Source organism: Balaenoptera musculus, chromosome 16 (genome assembly GCF_009873245.2).
Source record: "Balaenoptera musculus isolate JJ_BM4_2016_0621 chromosome 16, mBalMus1.pri.v3, whole genome shotgun sequence".
NCBI lineage: Eukaryota > Metazoa > Chordata > Mammalia > Artiodactyla > Balaenopteridae > Balaenoptera > Balaenoptera musculus.
The window spans coordinates 4,501,295-4,522,438 of NC_045800.1; the positions used below are offsets into that span (position 1 = coordinate 4,501,295).

General features: G+C 53.7%; 1 protein-coding gene across 4 annotated transcripts in view; it reads right to left on the minus strand.

The window, feature by feature from the left end:
- PTPRE (protein tyrosine phosphatase receptor type E) overlaps positions 1 to 21,144 on the minus strand; it is a 166,101-nt gene that overhangs the window by 21,338 nt on the left and 123,619 nt on the right. The window contains exons 4-10 of one of the 4 annotated variants that reach the window (XM_036828477.1): positions 15,482 to 15,572; positions 15,154 to 15,227; positions 13,023 to 13,159; positions 7,854 to 7,944; positions 3,367 to 3,443; positions 2,637 to 2,673; positions 648 to 745 (exon numbers count right to left, since the gene is read on the minus strand). In XM_036828477.1, the coding sequence (XP_036684372.1) occupies positions 648 to 745; positions 2,637 to 2,673; positions 3,367 to 3,443; positions 7,854 to 7,944; positions 13,023 to 13,159; positions 15,154 to 15,227; positions 15,482 to 15,572 (605 nt within the window). Of the gene's footprint in view, positions 1 to 647; positions 746 to 2,636; positions 2,674 to 3,366; positions 3,444 to 7,853; positions 7,945 to 12,495; positions 12,588 to 13,022; positions 13,160 to 15,153; positions 15,228 to 15,299; positions 15,374 to 15,481; positions 15,573 to 21,144 lie in introns of those variants that run through there. The other 3 variants (XM_036828478.1, XM_036828479.1, XM_036828480.1) reach the window with 3 other exon arrangements.

Consider the following 21,144-nt stretch of genomic DNA (forward strand, 5'->3'; position numbering starts at 1 on the left):
TCTCCGTTTGGCGCCAGCCCCCGTCAGTGGAATAGAAATTGCATGAGGGGTCTGCCGGGCGGCTCACTGCATGCACCCCACCTGGGGCAGCCGTGTCCAGGAGACAGAGGCCAACGTGTACCTGTCCCCGTAGGAAATGAACCAGCTTAGCCTAGAGACTTCAAGTTCTTATAATGTACATGCATTACATAATTAGCATAATTAGAAACAGCTAATTAAACACACCGACACGACAAATCAGTATTACTTCAATACGCCTTGTTTTTTCAAATGCATTTCTCTGGTCTGAATTATAAACGGGAAATCATTTTTTTTATGGTCTGAGGCTCAACGCATTATACGTCCAATATACTAAAAATCTCTATATTAAAATCCATTGCTCCCACCATGGAGTAGCCTACCAGAGGTGACCCTCAGCTGAAAGAAGAAAATTCTGCATCATTTTTATATCACAGTCTAGGACAGTGAGATCCTTGGAACACAGAGAATTTATTTCAAAATAAAAATGCTGCGAGCCACCGGGTGTTTTTTCTCTTCTGCAGTGACAAGCGGGGGGCGGGGGGGAGAGAAAGGAAAAGGAAGTGGCAAGCAAACCCCCAGCCAAGCAGCTGAGAAGAAAGTGCTGGTGACTCAGAGGCTGGGCTTACCTCTTTTCTTTCTTTCAGGTTCGTCAACATGACGATGGTTGCAGACTTCTGTTCCCAGATCATTCTCCAGAAGTCATTCACTGTCTCCTGTTTAGGGCCTGTGGGTAGAGGATGGTCCCGAAGTCAGACAGAGAGGTCGCTGCGAGCCCCGGGCCTGCTGCCCTGGCCTTCAGGCCCCGGGACGGCTGCTCCCCACCTGCCCTGAGGAAGGGGGTGATGGGCCTGCTGGTGCATTTCACACCCTACAGAGTCCCAGAACCCGAGTAGATGGCAGCCTCCCCATTCTGTCCTACCACTCCCCCCGATATCCCGCTGGGGCTGGGAAATCCTCAGGAGCCAAGTAAGACCCAGTTGGGTGATTATCTTCATGGGCCGTAAAGGCTATTCAAATGGGAGCTGGGTTTCAAGCTGCCTGTCAAAGTGGTTTGTGGCCACTGGGGTGCTTGTCAAAGCCTCAGAATATGACCCTCCATCCAGAACTGCTGAAGCAGAGTGTGTGTGTGTGTGTGTGTGTGCGCGCGTGTGTGAGAGAGAGAGAGAGACACTGCAGGCTGACTGACCCGCGCACCGTGTCTAACCCCCCTTCCTCTGAAAACATCTCATTTTCTGGCTGCCCTGACAGCCAGTAATGCTGTCCAGTGAGATGTGGGCTGAAGTCCCTGGGGAGGGGATCTGAACAAAAGATAAAGTGTCCCCGGAGGAAAGTCCTCTGCCCATTGCCCTCTTTCCTGCCTGATTAGGGACACGGGGCCTCGAGGTGCAGAAGCCATTTTGTGACCCTGAGGATGACACTACGGAGGGTGGAGGGGTATAGAAGAGGCCCCTCTGCCCTGAGCTGCCGCCCCAGCCCGGGGCTGCTTCCCCCGGATGTCTGCTTATAAGAACGAAAAAGACACTTCTATTGGTGTCAGCTAGTGTTTGTCAGGTTTTCTGACATTTAAAGCTGGGCCTATTCCTGACGGACTGTGGGCGTATGTGTATCTCCCTGTTTTTCAGGGAATGTGCATTTAAGATTTTGATCTACACTGCATTTTGGGACCCACGGCTCTAAAGACTCTTGCTGAGGAGTGAGGACGTCCAGGAAACCTAGTTTAGCTCCAGTGACACCCAACCGCACTGCCTCCCGGGGATGACAACCCCTGGGCAGATGGACGACATGCTGGATTGAAAGTAAGCAAAATCACAAAGAGGGTTACGTGCGAGGGTTAAGGGCTGTTTTCACGGCTAAAGCGTCCTCGTCCTCGTGGTTATGGCCTTGAACTGGAAAGCTACTCACTCCCTTCCCCGCTGCTCCCCAAACCCGACAACTTGGAAGCCACGTAGAGCTCAGCCAGCCGAGAGAAATTCAAGGTTTTCTAACGCAAGTATCGATGTGCTGAAATGGCAACCCAGACCACTGGGTGTCTGGGTTTAAATCATGCAGGTGTGGAAACAGATCGTGTGTCTGTCTGTCTGTCTGCACATACACATCGTGCGGCTGCACATCTAACATGCCTGTTGTGTGACAGATGCCCCCAAACGCTCCATGTCTGTCTGCCCTGACCACAGACGGGGGGCATATGCTCTCAGGGGTTCCAACTCTCCTGCTCTTTTGAAGCCCTGTTCCTAGGAGGAGTTGCCTCACCTCACAGTATAATGCTTCTCAAACTCTGGGAACGCTGGCCAAAATGCAAATTCAGGGACAGCAGCAGGTTGGGGGTGGGGCCTGAGCTGCTGCATTTCTGACCAGCTCCCAGGGGATGGGACACTCCTGGCCAGTGAAGCAGACACAGTGAGTGGCAAGGCTGTGTGAGATTCATGACAGCTTTGAACTCTGTGCTTAGGGAAAGGCTAGACGGTCTCTGATCAGCCACGTAGATGTAGCAGCACAGATACGTACAAAAAGCCGACGTAAACCCTCGGGATGGTTGATACCGGATAAAGAAGCAATCGCCTTCCATGTCATTTTACCAAAATCACGTTCAGAAAGTAACTTAACAAAAAGCTTACCTTGAGCTGCTATGAATTTATTCTTCTCTTTATAACCCTAGAAAAATAAAATCAGATTTATAATTTTTCAAAATTATCACTGTGGAGGGATTTTGTTGTTGTTGTTAGGAAAGTAACACGTATCCATCATGGAGAATTTGGAAAACACAGAAAAGTATGAAGAGAACTCGCCAGGAATTCCAGAAATAACATGCTATTTTTGTATATCCCTCTCCAGTATTTTTTCTGTGAATACCTTCTCAGACACACACACACAAGCAGAAACACAGACACACACACACACACACACATATATATATATTTTAATTGGTTAATATGTACACATTCTCTTATATTGAATTTTTATAATAATTTTAAATTTCTATTAAATGATCTTTTAAGGTTCAACTAAAATGGATTCTTAATAATCCATTGTGTATGATTTTACCACAATTTATTTAACTGGTCCCCTCTGTTCTGTTTGGTCAGTGATACAAATAATTCTGTAATGGACATCCTTTGGGCTTATCTGCATCTTAAGAACGAATTCCCGACACAGGTGCTAATTCAAAAGGCCCAGCACTTTCATGCTCTCTGTGCTGTGACCACTGTGGCCACTGTGCTCAGGAAAGTTGTGACAATTTACATCTGTGGCCCCAGAGAAGAACGTGCCCAATGGTCATGATTTACCCTCAACCCACAATGGTCCAGACGTGAGTGTCATGCTGGGTGGGGGGCTGGGCATACTTACATCTATGTATGAAGCATTGATGTAGTCTGAACATGGGGTTCCGTCCACTTGGCTTAAAATCACCCTGGAATGGTCATCTGCAAAAAAAGCCAACACAAAAACCATGCCATTAGGACAAGGGAATCACATGCACAGTATTAAACACTACAAAGGACGTAACCATGGCGATCACGGGACAGAAGGGACATTCTCCTTAAACATTCCCACGAGATCCTCAGTGTCCTGAGGTCGGGGATGCACCTGTTGTACCTCAGCACTGAGGACAAGCCAGGCCCCAAACAGGAGCTCGATACAACCTGTGGGATGATGACAGGTACGAATTTCAGGGTCCAGGAGTCGGTCTGCTGAGCCATCACGTAGACACAGCAGAACATGCGGGGCCCCTACAGTGTGATGGCAATATTCTCCGAACCCCAAATCGGGCCCCAGTACTGACCAGTGCGGGTGCCCTCAGGACCACTTCCGGGGTCCACTCTCCCAGGCTTTCCAGGGGGAGCACAGCTCTGCCTCTGGACACATGGACACGAGGCTCCGGGGTTTGGGACTCCAGACCCCAGTCCTCACACTCAGCTCTGCCCCAGAGCAGGAAGGTCAGCCAGACTCACACGGACCGACTGGGCAGGATGGGCCACCGCCTGGAAGATTCCGGCCTGTGCTACAAGCGGTTTTCCAGCGTGGGGAGGGCTGTGTGTGAGTGTGTGTGTGCGGGGGGTGTGTGTGTGTGTGTGGTGTGTGTGTACTTGTGGGGTGTATAGTGGTGTGTCTTGTATACAGTGTGTGTAGTGTGTGTTGTATTTATGTGAGTGTGGTGTATATGTGTGTTTGTGGTGTGTATGTGTATGCTTGTGGTATGTATTTGTGTGTACACACATGTGGAGGAGTTTTCAACCGGGGCCCTATGTGACCTACGTGGGTCCATGTCACTTCTGCCTTCAGGGGCCCCTTTCTCCAAAAAAAAAAAAAAAAAATTACACATTTTACTTTACAACTGTATTAGTAGTTGGTATAAAGACGAGTGTGAGGGGCTTCCCTGATTGTGCAGTGCTTAAGAATCCGCCTGCCAATGCAGGGGACATGGGTTTGATCCCTGGTCCAGGAAGATCCCACATGTCGCAGAGCAACTAAGCCCGTGAGCCACAACTACTGAGCCTGCACTCTGGAGTCTGAGAGCCACAACTACTGAAGCCCGCGCGCCTAGAGCCCGTGCTCTGCAACAAGAGAAGCCACCACAATGAGAAGCCCACACACCACAACCAAGAGCAGCCCCTGCTCACCATAACTAGAGAAAGTCTGTGCGCAGCAACAAACACCCAACGCAGCCAAAAATAAATAAAATAAATAAATAAATCTATTAAAAAAAAAAAAAAAGATGAGTGTGAACCAGGCTGGATTAGGTATATATTTTCTTCTGATTCGAAAAGAAATTAGATGGTTTCATGGGTCCCTACAGGTGGTGTGGCCCCGGCCCTGGGTCTCCCCGCTGGTGTGTAAGCGGCCGGCCGCTCCCAGGAGTAGAAATATGAAGGATGCCCAGACTCCGCCCGGGGCCCGGGGATCAAGCTGCTTCCGCGTTTATTATGCTGCGCTGGGCACAGCGCGTGGTGAGAACTTCATATGTATTTACTGCATTAATTATTGAATAGTTCCGCGTCCTGGTCCCTGCTTTGTCCCCTCCTAGTCACAGGTTGTACGTCTCCCACCTACATGGAAGGAAGCTGGGTTGACTGCGAGCGGTGGCCTCAGACACCTGCTGTGTGGACGCCACACCACTGCCGCCAGCGAGCACAGGCCAGTGCGGCTCTCAGGGTCACCACGGCCCACACGGGGCGGTCAGGGTGTCCAACCTCAAACTCGCAGCCCACAGAGGCTCGGCCATGAGACCCTCCTGCTCGGGGGGCTGACGGCCCTGAGGCAGAAATAGCTCTGGCTGAACACGTATAAGGCGAGTTGAACATAATTTGGACCAATTTACCCTTCTGAAGGCAGCTATAGGAAGCAGGGGGTTAAAAATAGCGTTCTGGTCACATTCAGCATCTTGCAGTTCTAAGAGCTTCCTGTCTTTTTACTCTAAAAAGTCACACTTCTCTTTCAAAACACTATTTCCTAAAATGGCGCTTTTTTCCAGAAAAGAGGACGCTCTCTTGCTACTGGCCATGGAGCCCCTGGAACATCCAGCCTGTCAACACACCCGGCATCTTGACCTCTGTCCTCAGAGCTCCCTAGAGCCACATCCAGGACCGGGCTCCTGCCCCAGGGGCATCTCGTAAATCTGATACATTTACAGCCAATCTCTGCTTGGGGAAGAGGGGGAGGGGCAGGGAAGGTGTACCGGACTGAGGGCCTTGGGCCCCCCCCTTGACCCTGACCCCACCCTGAGTAAGAGCAGGGTCTCCCAGCCTTGGGACCGCCTGCAGGATACCCCCGTGATCCAGCTGCCCCAGGGCATCTCTGGCCAACTGCTCAGTTTAATCAGATGCGCTTCTCCTGTGTCTGGCTGCTGCCAAACGCCAGATGCCACCCAGCTGGCCATCTCCAGGGCCCACCCCGAGTATCTCCAGGCCACTGTTCCGTAAACGCATCCTCCCACCAACATGAAACACTCACACATCCTGGCAGAGGTCCCGCGGGCCTGTGGGGATGGCCAGCACCCTCAATTACCTCTGACGTGGCACTCCTGGGCCAGGAGGGGCTGAGGCAGGACCCACATTTTCATACATGCAGGAAAGGCCAACTCCCTTCCATAGTACGAGCTGGAGGACACGGCCTAGAGATGCTGTGCCGGTCCTGCTGGTCCCCGTTGGTGATCCTCCGGGGAGGCGGTGCCCACTCCCCCGGCCATCACATCTGGGAGCAGTGGTGGGTGCAGGTAATTCCTACACCTGGCCGCTAATTCCGCCCGGTTGAGCTCCCACCAAAACTACTCTTAATTAACAATGTAATCGTTAGTTTTAAAAGATACAGTGTTCAGTGAGTGATAAGGAGAGGAATGCAGGCCAGGAACCTAGGAAAGGGCTTGGCGCTGAGTGGGTCCTCCACACGTACGTTCTGCAGTCAATGCATGAAGTAATTAATTAAGCTAGTTAATTCAACTAATACTAGATGTTAACTTCCAAATATCCTGATTTTTATTCGACAAAAAACATTCCAAAGATCCCCAACCTCCTTCATGGTTTTCCTTTCCCTTGAGCTATTCAAGCTGCGAAACTTGCCTCCGATAAACCTCACCCAATCTAACAGCAAGTCCTCTCAACATGATCATTGCAGTGTGTCCAGAACCGGACCCTGGTCCAAGCCACCCTCTCAGCTCAGCTGTGTGACCACAGTGGCCTCCTGACCCGTCTCCCTGGTGCTCCCTTGGCTGCCTCTGCAAATATGTGTTGGATGGAAGACTACTTAGTTAATTTCTCTGGTTTTAGTTGACCCAGGCTCATGGTGGGCTCTGCAGAAAAAACCCACAAAAAAAACCCAAACAAATAAAACCACAAATAAATCCTATGCATGCAAAATGGGAAAGAATTGTTTCTATCAAGTGCTGATAATCCAGAGACCACAGAGATGAGGTGGGCCACAGCTTCTCCTACCTACAGAGAAGATGGACTCGATTCTAACCCTAAAAACGCAACCAAGAGCCGACATGCTGAGGGCCAGCACAGGCCAGCTTGCTCCATCCCACGGAAGCACCGCCCGAGAAGGGAGGTTCCCTGGAACAGGGTAGGCCTTGGTTTGGGGTTCAAACGTGAACTCCCTGGAGTTTTTTGAGGCTGCCCTTCTGTTAGCCCTATGGCAAAGCCAACAGGAGGGTCCAGGATGGAGGAAGGATGTCGCAAACCTCCCAGGCCAGCTTCTACAAAGGCAGCTTGGAACTCTGGGGGTCTGTCTTGGCACCGAGGCCAAGGCGCAGCCCATCCAGCAACGCCCCTGGACAGATGTGTCTGGTCCCTGGTCCCCCACCCCCTGGGGGCCACCCTCCCCCCGCCCATGGCCACCTTTAGCTGTGGTGGTAAAGATCCAGTTACTTCTAAGCCTTCCCACAAAGCTGCCAATGTCAGACAGCTCTCTTATTCTGTCACTTCTGTCCTTGGTACAGGAGCCTTGTTGCTGGTGGCAAGAGCACTGCGTCCAAAACGGGAGATGCCCAGGGCCACCAGCTGCCCGAGACCCAGGCACAATTTGGGTCCATAGGAGGAGCCCTGCCAGCCGCTGCAGGGGGCACCCCTCTTGGGCAAACAGACCAGGCAGCACAGGTCTCAACAGTGAACACAGGCTTGGCAGCCAGACCCAGAGCGACACAGGCTACCCAAGTCCTGGGTGGGAGACAGACACCTAGACTCCCCGTCGCGAAGGCTGAGCCGCTGCGTCGACCCAGGCCCTGATCTCCAAGCCCCGGAGCACCTGCTGCCTGCACAGGCAAGGTCTCCAGTAGCTGCAAGGCAAGGCTGAGTTTAGTCAAAATGCCACCCATCACACACAAAAAAGTAAAATCTTACTGGGAAGGATGTTGGGGTATCTGTTTTTTTCTCTGTTTTCTTCTTTATTGGCCAGTTCAAAAGTTCCTTGTATGTGTCCAGACGGCAGTGACTAGAAGAAAACGCAGGGTCAGCACTAAACGTGAGGAATCCAACACCGTGTTTCCGTCACCTCCCTACTGAGCGCAGCAATCAAGAAATCTGGTCTCTGAGCACCTCCAGTGCTGGGCCCATCTCTCTGCTCCTGCCTGTGGAAGTCTCTGCCTCAGGCTCTGGGCCGGCACCGGGCAGAGATGTGATGGAGACACAGGCCCGCCTCCCCTTGGGCCCGCCGTCTAGTGGGGCCAGCGGAGGTGCAGATAACATGATGACCCACAGCTGGACCCCGAAGTGCGTTAAGGCAGGGGCTGGCCCGTGCATGGCCACCAAACCCCCAGGACTCACGATATTGGTCCAGAGCAGGTCCTGCACAAGTACGTAGGAACTGGCCACAGCAGAGCTCTGACCCGGGAGCAAGGACCCAGATGCTGGGCTGAAGGACGAGGAGAGTGATGGCGAAGGACCACCCTCGAGCCCTCCCCTGCTGAGGGCTTGGTGTGCTCTGAGGACCAGTGGGACAGGCGCAGCTGGGGGCTCCTTGAAAACGCAGACCTCAGGCCACCCCAGGCCCGCACAGCAGCTACCCACTTCCCCAGGGGACCTGCACGCACCGCCCTAACCCTCCCTTTGTCTTAGAGGAGGAAAATGAGTAGAGGGGCTCAGCTAGGCCCCTAGAGCTGACGTGTGGCACAGCGGGTGTCAGCCCAGAGTCCTGACTTCTAGTTCTTTCCACTACTCCGAGGCCCTCGGCTCTTGTCAGCTCCAACTGTCTTCCTGTTTGCTCGTTGCTGGGGAGCTCCATGCTCGGGGGGCTCCTTGAAGTGCACAGTGGGAAAGCGCCTTCTGAACCCCCAAATCACATCCTTCAACATTCAGCCTGACCATCAGATGAACCAGGGGTCACTGGTGTTAATATCCATTGAGTGTTTACAATGTGCCAGGCACTGAGGGAGGAGCTGGGTCACCTGACTTCACAGCTTACCTATTATGAGGTGACACTAGGATCACTCCTGTTTTGCAGATGAGGAAAGAGAACCCCAGGGTGGCTGCAGAATTGTCCAGAGTCACCTGGCTAGCACACAGCAGGCCGTGGGAGGGCACCTGGAGCTGGCACCTGGACCACGAGAAGGGCACTCGCTTCCTTAAGTGGAGGGACAAGCAAGGGCTTCCCTGCGTCCGGCTGTAAGTGCCCAGGAGACCGAGGCACAGCCTGGGATAAAAGCCAAGGCCCCGAGTCCGGTCTGCAGCCCCCGGGGGCCCAGAGCCCCCTTCTCCCGGGTCGGAGGTTTCTCCATCACAGACCCAGCCCCAGCCAGCCCATGTCCTCTTTCCCCACCACACCCAGTGGCCACAGGCAAAGGCTCTCCAGGGCCAGTGTGGAGGCCAGCCCGGCGGGCACCTGGGCAAGGCTGGTGGGCAGTTCTCCGCCAGACCAGCACCCCCTCCGCCCGGAGCTCTTGGCTCTTCATCGAGCTGTCTTAACACTGAGTTTCTTGATCAAACCTCAACGTGAAATTTGTAGCAACATTCTAGAGCCTTCTCTTTTTCACCCCAAAGCTTTTCTGACCCCAGCACTGCAAACAAAAATGAGGCCTGAGACCATCGCGGGGGATGCACGATGTCGTGCGTTTGTCGAGACCCACAGAATGTGCAGCGCTGGACCCCTAACCCCGACTTCAGTTTGTAATAACGAGTCAAGGCTGGCTCATCAGCTGTGACAGGTGCAACACACTCAGACAAGACGTTAATCGCTGGGGAAACGGTGCAGGGAAAGATGGGGTATATGGGAACTTGGTACTTTCTGCACCATTTTTCTGTAAACGTAAATCTGCTCTAAAAAATACTCTATTAAAATTAATAAATTAAAAAAACAAAACAAAACCAAGAAGCCTCCCTCTTCCTCTGAAGGTGAGGAAGGTGGAGGAGTGGCTGGAGGGGTCTGAGTGGTAAGGATGGCCCCGGCTGTGTCACCCCCAGCCGTGTGGCCCCGGCAGCGACCGGAGAGCAGAACACGGAGATGGGGAGATGATCCTGACTGTGGGCGGGCAGCACAGAAGTTCACAGTGGAGGCGAAGCGCTCTGCGCCCCGAACTTACACCCCATGTCCAAGCACACAGAATGACTGCCCACACAGAGCAGGCCAGCAGTTTCTCCTGCCGTCAGTCATGTCTGAGCTGCTCCAAAAGCACAGGGCTAATAAGAGAGCTCTGGGGCGGGTGCGGTCTGCCATAGCTGGGGAACCCCTGCAGCGCCCCGAGTGAGCCGTGCAGGGAGCATTTGGCTAATAACTACCTTGTGATTGATTGTCCGGTTACGTAAATTGGCTAAAGAGGGTTTGTTGGTTTGTTTGCTTGAGGTGACATTTTTAGGCACTGGGCTTAAAATAACCTGCTGGGACAGAGGCGCGTGGAAGAAGCTGTCTGGAGGGGGGCTTTTCCTCACCTGCAGGGACTTAACCGGGGGCCTGGAACAGACTTTGCTAGGTCAGCGTTCTACCATTGCGGGTGGAGACGGCAGACTGGACATTCACAGAAGTCATCCTGAGAAGGACGGCAGCTCAGACTCCCCTCGTGCAGACGCCGGGCTGAGCTGGGCACACACCTTACCTCTTTCACGTGTTAAGACACTCCCATGGGGGCTGGGAGGGCCCTCATTTCATAGACGAGGACACTGAGGCAGAGGTGAAGGATGTCGCCCAAGCCCTCCAGGCTGGTGAGAAGCAAATCTGGGGCAGGCGCCCAGGCCGCCCATCTCCAGCACCCACGCCTTGATCATCCCACTGAACGGATCCCAGTGCCAGGCCCTCTTTTACTTCACCAAGTTCACGGCAGCTTCCATTGGCCACACACACAAGTCCCAACTCATCTGGCTCGACTACTTTGAGGCTCATCCGTCTCCCTGCACAGTTTCTGGGAGAGGAGCTCAGCAGAGCCTGCCCTTCACTTGAGAGAGGAGCAAACTGGGGTCCACAGGGGGACGTGCAGCTGCCCTGGGTCCCCTGGAGCCAGGACCAGGCTCCATGCTGCTGGACTCGACCCCTCGACCCTCTCTCCCGGCCCTTCCCTGAGTGGAGGCCGTGGGCAGGAGGGCAGCTGGGAAGGCTGCTCAGTGGCGGGGGTGGGGAGAGCAGAGCAAGGCACTTGCTTTGGTTGCAAAACTGAAAGGAGTACCCCAAAACCCAGGAATCAAGAAAAATCACATTCAAATTCAACATCTAAACAAATCTAAACGCAAAAAAAAAAAAAAAAAAATCCATGATAACCAAAATATCACACTTGTAAATAACGTCAGGACCAGCAACAGTGTGGTGATAAGCCATGTCGGAGCCTGGGGCAGCAGGAAACACCAGAGTGACCCTGTCTTTATTTACAGTTGTGCTGTTTTGTTCATCATGGATTGCTTGCATTAATTTCGATTTATTTTTAAAAGCTGCATGAAAATAGAATTTATCCAGATGACAGAGTGTTTTGGTGCCCCCTTCAATTTTGCACCTGGGACAAGTGCCTTACCTGCCCGACCCTCTTCCTGGGCCCTCGCTTTTGAGATGGTGGCACAGCCAGTGAGTTCTGACTCAGCCCTCCCCCGGCAAGGCCGGTCACCAGCCTCCACGTGGAGAGATACAAGTACAAGAGGAAATAGGACAAGAATGGACGTGGGGGAAATGGTCCTGTAGCTGCCAACTTGGATAGTCATTTTGAAAATGGAGAATTAACTTCTCTTGACAGGCTGAGAGACTGCAAAACAATACTGCTTGGAGCTGTCTTTCACTATGACCTAATTTCCCAAAAAAGGGGATACATTTGGAAACAATTAAAAGGAAGCAAGATAAAGGCAGGTGAGGCTTGTGTTAAAAAATAAACAAAAGCACGGGTCTAAATGTGCCATCACCCTGCCGTGCCCTCCTGGGTTGCTTCTGGATGAAACGTCACTTGTCTGCAGCAGGAGTCATGCTGTCTTTAGATGTCACAATGGTACAACTCTTTGCTGTTTACGAAGTCAGAGCCTCATATTTGACCTGTGAGGTCATTATGGCATCCTCCCACCCCCGCCCCTTCACAGATGATGGAAGCTGTGGCCTCCAGGAGATGAACTGATGGGCCGGGCAGGGCTGCGGTGCCACAGGTAGGGGCCAGGACCAGGTGGCCCCCCCTGCTGGAAACCCATCCTCTTTCAAGCTCAACACCAGCGCATGGCTATATACGATACGAGGAAGATGCATAAAAGAAAACTCAAAACACGATCAGGGATAAACACTAGACAGCCAAATCCGAGACAACACTTCCCGGTGTGCCTGTCTATCTGCCTGTGCATCAAAGCATCTATAACTACCTGTCTACCTATCTATCTACCTATCTATCTATCTATCTACCTATCTATCTATCTATCTATCATCTATCTATCTATCTATCTATCTATCTATCTATCTATCTATCATCTATCCGTCTGTCTATCTAGCAGATACACAATTCATGGGACATTAAATTAAAAAATCAGCAACACAAGGGGAGGTGTCATTAATGTACATTTGCATTTTTGTTGATACTTAGTAGGATCAGTTTGTTACCATCGGGCTGGACCAGTTCGTCAAATTCATCTTAGCTGTTGCCATCACTAAGTTCATCCAAAACAGCGGTAGCAGGACGAACACACTGACTTGGGCAGAATCAAAGGGCTGTCCAGGCAGAGCTAGTGTCCCCTCAAGGCAGCCCCTCGACGGTTTAGTTGATGTTCTGCAGGATGGTCTGGGGGCTCCTTTGCTCTCAGCGTGAAATTGTTATCCTGTGGTCCACTCAGGCCCTGGTCTTGCACATTACCGAGATAACAGTGTTTACGTCACACCTGATTTTAGAACACGGCACTCGGGGTGTCTGAGCTGGAAGGAGGTTCTGAACCTCTTCCTCGACCATCTCACCTTATAAATGGGAATGAAGGTCATCACGGCAGAAACCAGGCTTCCCTGGAACCCCGTTTTTGGGACAGTGTCTCGATGGATGCAAGCATTCTGAGCCTTTGGGCTAATTTATCCTGAAACACAACATCCCATGTCCCAGCGCCTTTCCACGTGACAAGAAAGAGGGGCCCCAAACTCACATTGAACTCCTCCCGAAACCTCTTGCAGTCATCCGCCGACCGGACCCGGATCTCCTCCTCCAGGTGCCCCACGGGGATGGGAAAGTACTTCTTGGGCCCCGAGGGGGACCTGCTGAGAAGCATCACCCTTTGCTGCTCTGTGGGATCAACAGAAATACAGGGCTTATTAGGCCATATTCCCAGATGGGTGACATTAACCAGACAGACGGACACCGTTCCTGAAATGACACAGCTGGAGGGGGGTGGTCGTCTCAGATCATGAGCAGCTGAATGCAAGGTCTGTCTCTTTTTTTTTTTTTTTTTAATTAATTAATTAATTTATTTATTTTTGGCTGTGTTGGGTCTTTGTTTCTGTGCGCGGGCTTTCTCCAGTTGCGGCGAGCGGGGGCCACTCTTCATCGCGGTGCGCGGGCCTCTCACTATCGCGGCCTCTCTTGTTGCGGAGCACAGGCTCCAGACGCGCAGGCTCAGTAGTTGTGGCTCACGGGCCCAGTTGCTCCGCGGCATGTGGGATCTTCCCAGACCAGGGCTCGAACCCGTGTGCCCTGCATTGGCAGGCAGACTCTCAACCACTGTGCCACCAGGGAAGCCCAGTCTGTCTCTTTTAACACACCCTGATCACTCATAGTGACAGACGGACGCCCCTCTGGCTGGTGTCCCCTGCTCTTACCAACCAGAGATGCCTCCTCTTCCCAGCTCACTCACCCACCCAGCCACCCCTCCTTCCCTCCAGGCCCTGCTCCTTCCACAAGGGATCCTGAAGGGATTCAGGTGGCTTCACACTCCAGCTCAACTGTCCAGGTTTGAAATGCAACAGAATAACAATAGGTTTCTGGGCGCAAATTGGTAACAGGCTGGGAATCAGTTCCGGTACGAGTCTCCCGCAGCCTTGTCTTTTTTGTAACAACTAGTCTTGGTTACTCAAGCCCCATAAGCTCCAAGAGAAATAAGAGAAACCACTGCTGGTTTTTTTTTTTTTTTTTTTTTTCGGGGGGGGGAGGGGCTGGCGGCACTGAAAAGGAGAAGGGCCAGACTTCAAGGGTGTCCCCCGGACAAACTGCTTTCACAAATTCAGAGTGAGACAGCAAGCAACATCCTGGCATGTGCTTCTCTTCCTAGGGAATGAGCTGCTATTCTCGACAGGGTCAACACTACTTTGCTGTCACTTGCCGAAGGGCCTGTCCCCACCTGCAGAGCTGTTCTGAAGGCCAGCCAAGAACTCCCTCCAGGGCTCATTCCGCCTGAGACAGACACTCTAGGATGAGCAAGCCGCCTAACCAGTCCCAACCTCTTCCTCCCATCCGGGCTGTTGGGACATGCAGGGCAGGGAGAAGGGGACAGGAAGGTGGCGCCTGGAGGCCACGTGTCATCATGGTACCAGGGTCACGGGTCCCCCAGCACGGCAAAACTGCCCTCCCGGGTCTGGCTGGGGTCCTTTGCTGCTGATATTCTTTGTCGTGTGCCGGGTCGGTTTTGTACTTCATCTGAAGTCTGACGGCACCTCTGCTCCCCCAAACCACAGGATAATCAGGCAGCAAGCTGACTGAGGAAGTTGTAGTCACCGGTGTGAGCAATGTTTGTAAAAGCCTCTGCCTCACATACCTCTCTTGGATATCTCGACGCATGGGAAGAAAACGAATGTGCCTTTGTAAGCAGAATTTACAAGTTAGTAGCTGAATTTGGAACCTCAAAGAAAGGTAGGAAACTCCCCCTGAGCTACTCTGAGCCTCCCTGCTAATAAGCACGTTGGTACATCAACCCCCTTCTTGTAGCTGATCGGAAAACTGCGGATTCCACGGGGGCCCTTTCGAGAACTGTAAATTATGAGCCCACCTGTCTCATCTTAGGACGATCTAAGACTTACTGATAAATGTTACACGTTGAAATCCTGGAAAAACGACAGGATATGAACAGTGTCTCCCCCAAAGCCACAAACTGAAATGCCTCAAACGTCTGTTTCACACCGGAGAGAAAATGACACAAGTTCTGAAACGGGGAAACTCCGGTTATAAAGGACGGCATGACACCAGGTAAAGCCAGAGGAACGCCGCAAAGCCGGAGGAGTCCATCATTCAAGTGTTAAGGTGTTAGGAAGGCCCGGCCCCCCCCCAGGCCCGGCCCGGCCCCCTACCTTGCTCTTCTAGGATTCCGTTTGGCATCTTCTTGTCGTTGGAGCTAACCACTGCCTTCCTCTGCCTCCTGAACCTGAGAGACACAGACGCGTTAGGTGTCAGCGCAGGGAGCTTGCCGAGAGCCCCGAGCCCCGGGGATACCCACCAGGCGAGCCGGGAGAAGCTGTCCCCGCCGCTCATGGCTGGGCCACTGCCCTGGCCCCTCGGCCCCGCCCCCGCTCTGCCCTCTGCCGCCGGGCCAGCCCCGCCGGCTCATCTGCAGCCGCGGCCTCGCGCATCATTTCCTCCCCGGCAGGTCTGGGCGAGTCAGCGCCCCGACGCTCCTACCTGAAGACGTAGGCGGCGAGCAGCAGGCAGAGCAGCACGGGCAGCAACAGCCAGGCCAGCAGGGGCTGCGGCGCGCCGGGGGCCGGAGGGCCTGGGGGACAGAAGCGGGTCCCCGTCGGGACTCGAGGCACAAGGGAACGCGGGGGCTGGGCACGGAAAGGTTCCCAACACCAGACCTCACGGCTGGCAAAGTGGCCCTCCCACCAGCCCCTCTTCCCTGATGCCAGACCCCGCTTTACAGGTCACCAATTCATCCCCCCCCCCCATCCCAGCGGTCCTTCTTCCGGGACACCAGAACCCTCCTTTACAGTTTACAAACTCCCTTCCTCAACAGTCCTTCTTCCTGGACGCCAAGACCTCACTTTACAGTTTGCAAAGTAGTCACTCCCTCTCAACCCTTCTTTCTGGACACCAGAACCCTCCTTTACAGTTTACAAACTCCCTTCCTCAACAGTCCTTCTTCCTGGACGCCAAGACCTCACTTTACAGTTTGCAAAGTAGTCACTCCCTCTCAACCCTTCTTTCTGGACACCAGAACCCTCCTTTACAGTTTACAAACTCCCTTCCTCAACAGTCCTTCTTCCTGGACGCCAAGACCTCACTTTACAGTTTGCAAAGTAGTCACTCCCTCTCAACCCTTCTTTCTGGACACCAGAACCCTCCTTTACAGTTTACAAACTCCCTTCCTCAACAGTCCTTCTTCCTGGACGCCAAGACCTCACTTTACAGTTTGCAAAGTAGTCACTCCCTCTCAACCCTTCTTCCTGGACACCAGAACCCCACTTTATGGTTTGCAAACTCCCTCCTTCATCTGCCCTTCTTCCTGGATACCAGAACCCTACTTTACAGTTTGCAACTCAGTCCACCATCCTGGTCCATTGGGTCCACAAAGGCCCCTCTACTTAGATGAGCAGCGCTGATACCAGGAAGAACCTGAGCTGAGGATCTGATGACCTGACATGTCCAAGGCCCCCTGCTGCTGGGTAGTGAAGGCCCAGACCCCCGTGTGACCTGTTTCCCCAGGTCCCGGGGCACCTGTCCCTGCCCCTAACGGGAGGTGGAGGAGGGTGGGAGTGCAGATGCCCTGCTGCTCTGTCCCAGGACAGTGGCCCGGGGTCGCGTGGTGACCCGGCCTCCCAGAGCCGTGAGCTCCCGACCTCACCCGCCCAGAGGAAAGCTGGTGCCCAGGCACCACCCGCGCTCCCCTTTCATCTGTCTTTCCTGGACCAGAAGGGCCCACATCCCTGGACCCAACGTGGCCACCCTGTGGCTGCCCAGGGCCTGGCCCGCAAGCCCGAATGCCAGGGGGCTCTGGTGGCCTGGCCGCCACCCTCAGACCCCACCCCTCCCCCAGTGCTCTGACTCCATTCCCGTCTCCTCAGACCGCCCTGCTGCCCCCTCCTCACCAAAGTGTCCTCGCTCGCCAAGGAGGACCTCAAAGGCCCCTCGTCCTCAAAGCCTACTCAGCTCCCCGCCGGTGGATCCCAGAGGGGCTCTGTGTGCCTTTAGCACAGGCCCTATTCTCCTGGGGTGAACAGGCCCGGGGGGGCCCGCCTTCACCCCTGTTTCAGTGGAAGCCCCTGGAAGGCACGACTGGACCGTCATCACTTTGAGCCACAGAAGCACCAGCGGGGCCCCTGAGCCCAGCGGGGGCTCCACAGCCCCGCAGCCCCCCGTCTTGCTCCCCTCCCCACGTATCCCAAAGGTGTGACGGGCCTCTCACCCCTGGGCCGGGAGCTCCCCGCCTGGGCCCTGCGCCGACGCCGGCACGCTGTGGGTGGTCCGTGCTTATGCTCCTAATAAACGAAGGACTGTTCCCGACCTGAGCGATGCTAGACGCAGAAGTATTACACGCTGAGGACAGTGGTGACGAGGTGACCTCAGCCGCCGTAAACCTGGCCGGCCCACGAGATGCCCTCGTTCTAGGCTGCCCCAAGGCCCCTCCCATCTGAGCTAGCGATGCCCACAGACCACTGCGGTTGCACTGGGAGGCGGGGGTGCCAGGCTGAGGGCGCTGCTTAGTCCCCCCCCGGGAGCCCCTCCCGCTCCAGACGCTCCTCCCCGACCCTGGGAGCTGACCTGCCCGTGGCCTCCCTGCCTGCAGCTCCTTGGAGCACCCCCGAACCCTGCCAGGGCCTCGGAGCAGCTCAAGCCCAGACTGATGGGGGAGACGCCTGCTACCAAGGGGCAGAGCTGGGCCCGGCCCCAGAGAGGGCCCGTCCGCTTCATAACCGCCCCTCAGCTCCATCCCTGCCCATCCGGATGCAGCCGCAGAGCCCGGCAGGTGCCCTTCTGCTCTCCCGGGGCGTCCCTTCTGTTGAACTCCCTGCTTCTGCATTTGCTCAGCTTAACCCTGGCAGTGACTGACGGGCCAGCTCGTAGGCCCGAGGGCGGGATGGGCCTAGCTGAGCGTGCAGGCCTGCCGGGAGCTTCAGGTGGGCACCGGGATCACAGACAGCCCACCCCTGGGGCCGTCAGGGGCTCCAGGGTCCAGCCTCCGCGCTCACGCTGCCCGGAGTCAAGGCTGCAGTTACAGACGTGGGCCATTCCACGGCACGCCCTCAAGGAGCGGGGCTGAATGACCCAAGACCCCCAGAAAGGGGCCGTGCACCCGGGCAGAAGCGATGGGCCACAGGGACAAATGCGTTCCCCTGCTCAGGGTCTCTGTCAGTTGTCAGCAGCCGCCTCTGTTCTGGAAGACAGAGGTCAGGCGGGAACAGCCAAGGACCAGCAGGCCCCATGGGGCTCAGGGAACTGGCGGGGTGTCCATGCCCTGTTTGCGGGGCTGGACGCGTCTTAGCCCCAGCCCACGGGGGCCAAGGAGAGGTGCACGTGGCGTGCTCAGTTCTTCCAATTTACCGAAGGAAGAAATCTATATTTTTACGTAAAAATGATCTGATTTTTAAATATTGGTAAGCCATTCAACGCAAATACAATTTTGAAAACCAATGTGGGTCAGAAAAACCCTCTGCAGGCTGGGCTGCGTTCCCGGGCACCAATGGGCTCCCGAAGGGAAGTCAGGGTGATGACTAAGAGGAAATTCGAGTCTCTTTCTGTTTTCATTTCACGTTGATGTGACTCAGACTGGGTGGGGCTGAGGGTCAGGGTTGGGGAGGAGAGGGGGGCCCTCCTGGAGGTGAGTACCCTGGTGGTCCACTCGGAGCAGCTTTCTCCCCAAATCTCCTCCAGTTCTATGCAGCTAATGCTCCAAGTCAGGTGCGTATGGATGTTCGTGCAAATTTATGCCCCTGCACGCCTGAGAAGTGTGCACACGTGTGTGTCGGCTTACACGGAATCTGGTCCTGGAATTTGAAAGTCGGGGGCTGCCGTGTGAGTTCTGACCTCAGTCACGCACCTGCACACTTAAACTTGTGCGGATCACCCGCTGTGCTGGACGGCCCTGTGAGGTGAGGGTGGGCAGCAGTGGGTGGGGAGGCCCCTTGGTTCCCCCCTCAGCCCTAAAGAGCTCTGTGTAAGGCCTTGACGAAGGGACCCCCCCCTTCTGGGGTCCCCTCTTGTAGTAAGGGGGGCACTGGATGATGTTCCTCCAATGCAGACCTGCTCTGCCTTGGGGGTCCCTGGGGGAGGGAAGCGTTGGGGCAGGCAGGGGTGGGAGAGAAGAGGAGGGAGGGGAAGAAGGTGGCAGAGCAGCTGTGTTCTGGTTGGGTGGGGGGCGGGTGGGCAAGGTCCCTGCAGGACCCACTGTTTACCAGAAGAGGGCGCTTTACAAGTCTGCTCCCACCCTGTACCTTGTGCGTTTTGCTGGGTTCTGGTCTATAGGAGCAACACAGGGATCCAGGCCTGCTGCAAAATGTTCAGACCAAACACAAAACAGTCACGGGCAAGAGCCATCCCTTCTTGTTCCCAGAGTTACACGCTGTTAAACTCGTGGGGTGTATCTGCCCTGACATTTTCCCTACACGTTTACATTCATAAGCCTATAGGTTCTCTGATAACTGGCATCCCAACTACTCTCTCATCACATCTGAGACTCCACGGATCGTAAGATGTGCTATTACTTTATGAACCACTAAGAAAGGAAAACAGATATTAAGGCACACTTCAGGATACAGTGATGTGAAATGTGGGGGAAAAAAAAAAACAGATGAAATACGGTATCTGGCAGCTCTGCGACTTGCCTTTCTCGTTGGGTGGTCTGTCTTGGAGAGTTTCAGTGTCAGCACACAGGAGCCTCTGCATTTTGTTTAACTGCCCCTTGAATTTCCACTTTTTGGATAAACCAAGATTTGGATGGACACTTAGGTTGTTTCCAACTTTTTGGCTATTACCTACAATTCTGCAGCTCATGTCGACATCTTTGTGTATCTCACAAGGGTTTCTGTGGGCGAGCTCATGGAAGTGGACCCTTTGTATTCTGCCCACACACGTTAAACTGTAATCGAAACTGCAAATTGCCAACCTCCAATGTTTCCACCTTCTACACTCACCTAGAGTGTACGATGGAGCCTATTTCTCCCAGATATTAGTAATTCTTTTAATTTCTGTCAATCTGATAAGTAAAATAATACCATTTAAATTTGCACTTCCCTAATTTCTAGATGGTTAGGCATCTTTTCATGATTCACAAACATACTTAATTAGATATTCATATTTTGCCTGGTCAAATTTTTTACCATTTTCCTACTGTCTTTTTTTGTTTCTTGTTAATGTTTAGGAATCCTTCATATAATCCGGACGATAACATTTTGCTATACAATTTATAGATAGTTGCCTTCAACTACTTGTGTAAAATAATGTCTCCTGATGATTATTTAATACATTTTGTTTGGTGAGCAAATGAAATGATTTCCGGTTATTTTGGAACACACTGGCAAAGCGCTGTGATCATCCCAAATGATGCTTCATCCTTCTTTTGGGGAACAGATGAAGTTTCAAAAGGCACCCCACACGGTCGGTCAGGTGTCCTCCGGAATTCTAGGCCACAGGAGCCCATCTACTCACATAACAGGGGCCCTGAGCCAGATGATTTCCCTCTTGGAAGTGACCAGCAGCCACTGCCAAGCCTACAGAGGCTGCTGCAGGTGACTTTCACGTTCGTTCTGGTGGGCACCAGGTCACACAACCGTCCCGCTTCCTGTAAGGACACCTGACAGCCACAGCCAATTATCAGCCAAGCATTTTATTTTTAAGTGAACCCAGGAGTGGGGAGCCCGTCACCCTGACGGTGACCACAGCGCCATCTGCAGGTGCATTCACACAGCTGCAGCGTTTCTTCCCTACTTTTTGGGCAAAGGATGCTCTGCCTGGGTGGATGTTTTGTTAAATGTTCCTGCAGGTGTTGGGCACTGGGCCAGCAGAGGCCAGCTCCTCTCTGCCCATCCCAGGGAAGCACTGTCCTGAGCATCCCAGGCTGCAGTGCTCCGCCAATGACCTGGCTCCCAGAGGGCCGGCTTGAAACAAGGCAGCATGACGAGTGCGGTTTCTGTTTGCTGGGGCTTCTGGTCTTTCTCTTCTGTGGTTTTGAATTTCTCTGGGGTTTCAATGTGAAGAGGGCGCTGCTCAGTGCAAAAGATGGTCGGGAGCCTAGAAGGGCTCTCCTAGCTGGGGGCTTAGGTCAGCAGGGAGTCTCACTTGTCCCTGCTCTTAGGGGCTTTAGTAGGATGTTTGTCCAGGGTTAGGAAATCATGTAAAGCCCTCTGGCT